Raw genomic sequence first — 5,102 nt, forward strand, 5'->3', positions numbered from 1 at the left:
GTAAAACACACACAAAGTTATCCATCACTGTTGAATTGTATAGGCACAAAACATAAATGGTTTATCTAGGAAATCTTTTGACGAACTTCTCAAGACAATCGGTTCCTTGTTGCCGCCAGATCATTGTCTTCCTTGCTCAACATATGAAGTGAAAAAGCTCCTGAAATCTTATCAATTGACTTACCAGAAAATACATGCTTGTATTAATGATTGTTGTTTGTTTAGAAAAGATTTGAAAGATGCAGACGAGTGTCCTAAATGTCATTATTCTAGGTGGAAGGCAGACACATCTAACATGGACGATGCTGAAATGATAGACAAGCCGCAAAAGAAGATACTGGTGAAGGTGCTTAGGTACTTCCCCATTGTGCCGAGATTGAGAAGATTGTTTCAATCAGCAGCACTGGCTGAGCAGTTGATATGGCACGCGACGAACAAGAGTAAGGATGGGAAGATGCGTCATCCAACAGATTCTTTGGCTTGGAAGCACATAGACACAAAGTATCCCGAGTTTGCTTCAGATCCCCGTAATTTGCGTCTTGGGCTTGCTGCTGATGGATTTAATCCATTTGGTGATCTTTCCGCAGCCCACAGTTGTTGGCCAGTGATGCTCGTGGTTTATAATTTGCCCCCTCAATTGTGTATGCAAGGTGACAACATAATTCTGAGCATGCTGATTCCAGGAAAAAAACAACCGGGTAATGACATTGATGTATACTTGCAGCCCTTGATTGATGATCTTTTTGAGTTTTGGGAGAAAGGGGTGCAGTATATGATTCGTTTACTAAAACAGATTTTAACTTGAAGGCGTTATTAATGTGGACAATAAACGATTTCCCTGCATATGGTAATTTATCTGGATGTACGTATAAAGGGAAGGCAGCCTGTCCTCTTTGCGGTGAAAATACACTTTCAAACTGGTTGGCATTTAGTCGTAAAACTGTCTACTTGAATCATAGGAGATTTCTTCGTCATAATCATCCTCTTCGGCAGAAAAAAGACTGGTTTAATGGAGAGATTGAGAGGAAGGAAAAGCCACCTGTTATGTCTGGTGCTGCGGCACTTGAATGTCAGAATAGTATTACAAATGATTTTGGGAAAGCGGAGAAGAACGAGGAGGAGATAAGGAAAAGAAAGATCAAAAGAAGAAGAATAAGGGCATAGAGTAGTGCGGCAGCAAGTGCAAATGTGGGTAATTCTAAATGTGGGAAGCGGAAAAGGGATGTTGTTGCTGATGCGGCTATTTCTGGTGCAAATGATGATGAAACTGAACTTCGGGTGTTTAACAAACGGTCAATATTCTTCGACTTGCCTTACTGGAAGGTTAGTTCCATAACTTCAAACTTACTTGTTAATATTTGGCTATGGGTCTTCTGCTTTGCACCATGTCAATCTAAATGACACACTCGTTCTTTTGATATAGTGTTTGGGAAGTATAATGCATCTGAGTACTCTTCCCAATGTGATAAAGCATCGGCAGCATCAGTTTGATTGCACCATAATTGACACATAATAGTATATTTTCAGTATAATGAGCATTTTGTTTCTGTTTTTTCCAGCATGACATTATAATAGAATTAATTACTTACCTAAGATTCGACAGCATGACATTATAACTTTCACATGATTAAATGTCTGATCTTTTATTTATTTATAGAATTAATTACTAATGTTGGGTTTTTCCATCTTCCTAGGATTTATTACTACGGCACAATATTGATGTTATGCATACAGAAAAAAATGTTTGCGAGAGTATTATTGGTACCATATTGAATATAAAGTCCAAAACAAAAGACGGTCTAAAGTCCCGCAATGATCTGAAGAGTATGGGAATAAGACCAGAATTACATCCAGTAGAGATAAATGGAAAAACGATCCTTCCACCAGCACCATACTGTTTAAATGACAAGGAAAAGGCTATATTGTATAATAGGATGAGAAATTTAAAGGTTCCATTGGTTTTAGTTCTGATCTTAGAAAGCATTTCTCAAAAGATGGTTGCTTAGGTGTTCTTAAGGCTCATGATTACCATGTTCTTATGCAACAAATATTACCCGTTGCTTTGCAAGGACTTTTACCTGTAGGGCCAAGGGAGGCAATTTTCAGGTTATGTTCTTATTTTCACGAAATATGCCAAAGGGCAGTTGATCTCCATAGATTAATAGAACTTGAAGTAGAAGTTGCTGAGACTTTGTGTATGTTTGAGAGGTACTTCCCTCCGTCACTTTTTGATGTCATGATGCACTTGACAATTCACCTAGCTCGAGAAGTGCGATTATGTGGACCTGTACAATATCGTTGGATGTATCCATTTGAAAGGTATGCCAATTTAATTTATATTACTTCTGTTTTTTGGTTTTGTGTAGAAAGTTATGCCCTTTGTATCTTAGAGATACTAATATTTAATTAACTAGTAACTGTTGCATACTCGACTTTCCTAGGTATATGAAGACATTCAAAGAATACGTAAAGAATTATGCACAACCTGAAGCTTGTATAGCCGAGTGTTATCTTGGAATGGAGAGTGTTAGGTATTTTGATATTCGTAAGGCCCAAGCAGCTGAAAAAGGAGTAGAGCAAAGGCGTAACGAAAACACTCAAAATGGTTCCACACCGGCAGCACGTCCTCTTTCTAAAGGTGTCCAAGTGCGTATGGATGGTGAGAAGTTAAAGATAGCTCACAGATATGTGCTTTTTAACACACCCGAAATTGACCCATATATGATGTAAGTATGATGTTCACGTTTATTAAAATGGTCTGTCAATTAATACTTCATTTTCTAATTTTAATTTTGTCTTAGAATGCATATGGACGAGTTAAAATCTCCTGCTGGGAGGGCAATTACTAGTGAAGACCAACTCAATTCCATACAGTCTGACACATTTGCAGATTGGTTTCAACAAAAGGTATGTTTCATTCTATCACATAGAACAATCCATGTTGGCACACCATCATATAAATCATAACTTCTTATGCTTAGATAACAAATTTAGTTATATTCTTATGATCTGAGATTATACATTTGTAGGTTAAGATGCAAATTGAACAAGGCATGCCAATATCACACACGGTAGAATGGTTGTCATATGGGCCGTTGGAAAACTGCATATCATATAAAGGCTTGCTTATCAATAACACTAGGTTTATTACGAAGGATGTTAAGAGAGTCACACAAAACAGTGGAGTTTCAATTGAATCAACAACCTTAGTTGCAGGATTGTCAGAAACTAGTGGGTTCTATGGTGTTTTAGAAGAAATTCTATTGTTGGACTACAATCATATGTTTCAAATTCCAATATTCAAATGTGATTGGGCTCACACCAATTTTGGTGTGAAGGTAGAATATGGCTTTACATTAGTCAATTTAAAGCAGCATAAGAACCAATACTGTAACGATCCATTCATTTTAGCAAAGCAAGCGCGACAAGTTTTCTATTCTCGAGAGTCAAATACATCTAACTGGTATGTGATGGTGAAACCACCGCCCAGGGGTTTCCATGAATTAGAGGAATACAATGAAAAGCATGACACAATTTTCCAGCCAGTGGATATTTCAACTCTTGGTTTCCAAATGGATGACGAGAACGAGAGTTACTTAAGAGAAGATGGGGAATATACCATAGTGGTTCCGAAAAAGAAGAAGAACAAAAAGAAGAAGAAAAAGAAGTTCACAAGTTAGATCAGTAGTTTATTGTTTTTACGGTATTGTATTCTTACTTTAGCAATATTTGGTGTTATTTGCCTTCTCAGTAATCTACTTCAACTGCTATTCTCAAGTTTCTTGCTACAGCTGAGTGTGTAGTTCTGTATGAGTTTCCTGCTATTCTCAAGTTTCTTGCTACAGCTGAGTGTTAGTTCTGTATTGGCTTGTGTATTTATCACTTATCAAACTCTATGTTCTATTGTTGGTAATTCAGGGCTGCTTTTGTTATCATCATTTGTGTGTGAATATCGGTTTGAAGATGGTAATGTTTTTCAGAATATTTGTTTGTTTGATGGTATACTTTTGCCATAATTCCCCAGTTGCATGCTTTGCTTAAAGCGGGTGGTCTTATAGAATGTATGTGATTATTTACAGAGAAGAATGTATATGGTTACAGAGAATGCTTCGCGCTCTTTGTGGCTCAGTCGGCTTTGCGCATTATATTTTGTTTTACAACGCTTATGAAGGGTTGTCATAATAGTATATTAAAGAACCACCAACTTTACAGAACTTGTGATAGTGTAGGTATGGTTAGTGGTGTAGACTTCCATATAGGAGGCTCAGGGTCGAATCCCCCAAACCTAATTTTTTCCCACATTCTATATTTTAACTTCAACAACACTTATAAGTGTCGTTATACGTTTCTATTAAAAAAAAAAGAAAAAACCCAAACTTGTGAACTGTAAGGATGGTTGATGAGCTATACATCCATGCATTAGGTTCATGTTCGAATCTCCCCTCTAACGTATTTTTCATTATCATATTTTTGTGTTCTTCAACAACACTTGTGAGAATTGTGATAAGCTAAGTCACTACACTTATGAAACAAAGTTGTTATACCTAAATGTCGTCACAACAGTTTTGCTAAAGGAGTTGTCGTTTGTTTTCTTAGCGTAACCCCTTGTTCCTAAGGGTTGGTAGTGATGATATACGACAACTCTTTCTTTGAAACCAGTTGTAAAACATAGGACTTTCTACGATGTATAGCGAAGTGTTGTAAATCTCCAGTTGTAGATGTATATTTTTCCCGTAGTGTATGGGTATAAAATATAGCATATACATGCTTATCATATGTCTCCGGCAGCGGCGCCGATTTTGACGAGGTGTCAAACTCACAAAAAGAAAGATATTCCTTACTCTTTTTACACTAACAAGTAGCATAAGGATAAGCAGATTCGTTCCTAAGGGAGAGTTGAGTTAAAGTTGTCGATTTAATTTCTGAAAATATGAATAATGCAAAAACTACGAAACAAATATGAATGTGAACAATGAGGATGTGAATGATTAGGGGGTCTTTCTCCACTAGTGAACATGAATCTCCTTCAAAATACGTTTATTAGCAATCCTAGACAAGTTATAAGTTCAACAAGTCCATTAAAATCCAAACTCACTTCGTAG

The 5,102-nt window shown here is 36.8% G+C and overlaps 1 protein-coding gene across 1 annotated transcript; it reads left to right on the forward strand.

Annotated features, from left to right (window-relative positions):
- The first annotated feature begins 816 nt into the window (after nucleotides 1-816).
- Nucleotides 817-4,016, forward strand: LOC113295317. Its single transcript, XM_026543665.1, has 8 exons — nucleotides 817-1,158; nucleotides 1,213-1,323; nucleotides 1,934-2,319; nucleotides 2,442-2,726; nucleotides 2,802-2,907; nucleotides 3,030-3,675; nucleotides 3,792-3,851; nucleotides 3,919-4,016. The coding sequence occupies exons 1-8, from the start codon at nucleotides 817-819 to the stop codon at nucleotides 4,014-4,016; spliced, it is 2,034 nt and encodes a 677-aa protein (XP_026399450.1).
- The last annotated feature ends 1,086 nt before the right edge of the window (nucleotides 4,017-5,102 follow it).

The sequence above is a fragment of the Papaver somniferum genome, chromosome 7 (assembly GCF_003573695.1).
Source record: "Papaver somniferum cultivar HN1 chromosome 7, ASM357369v1, whole genome shotgun sequence".
Lineage (NCBI taxonomy): Eukaryota > Viridiplantae > Streptophyta > Magnoliopsida > Ranunculales > Papaveraceae > Papaver > Papaver somniferum.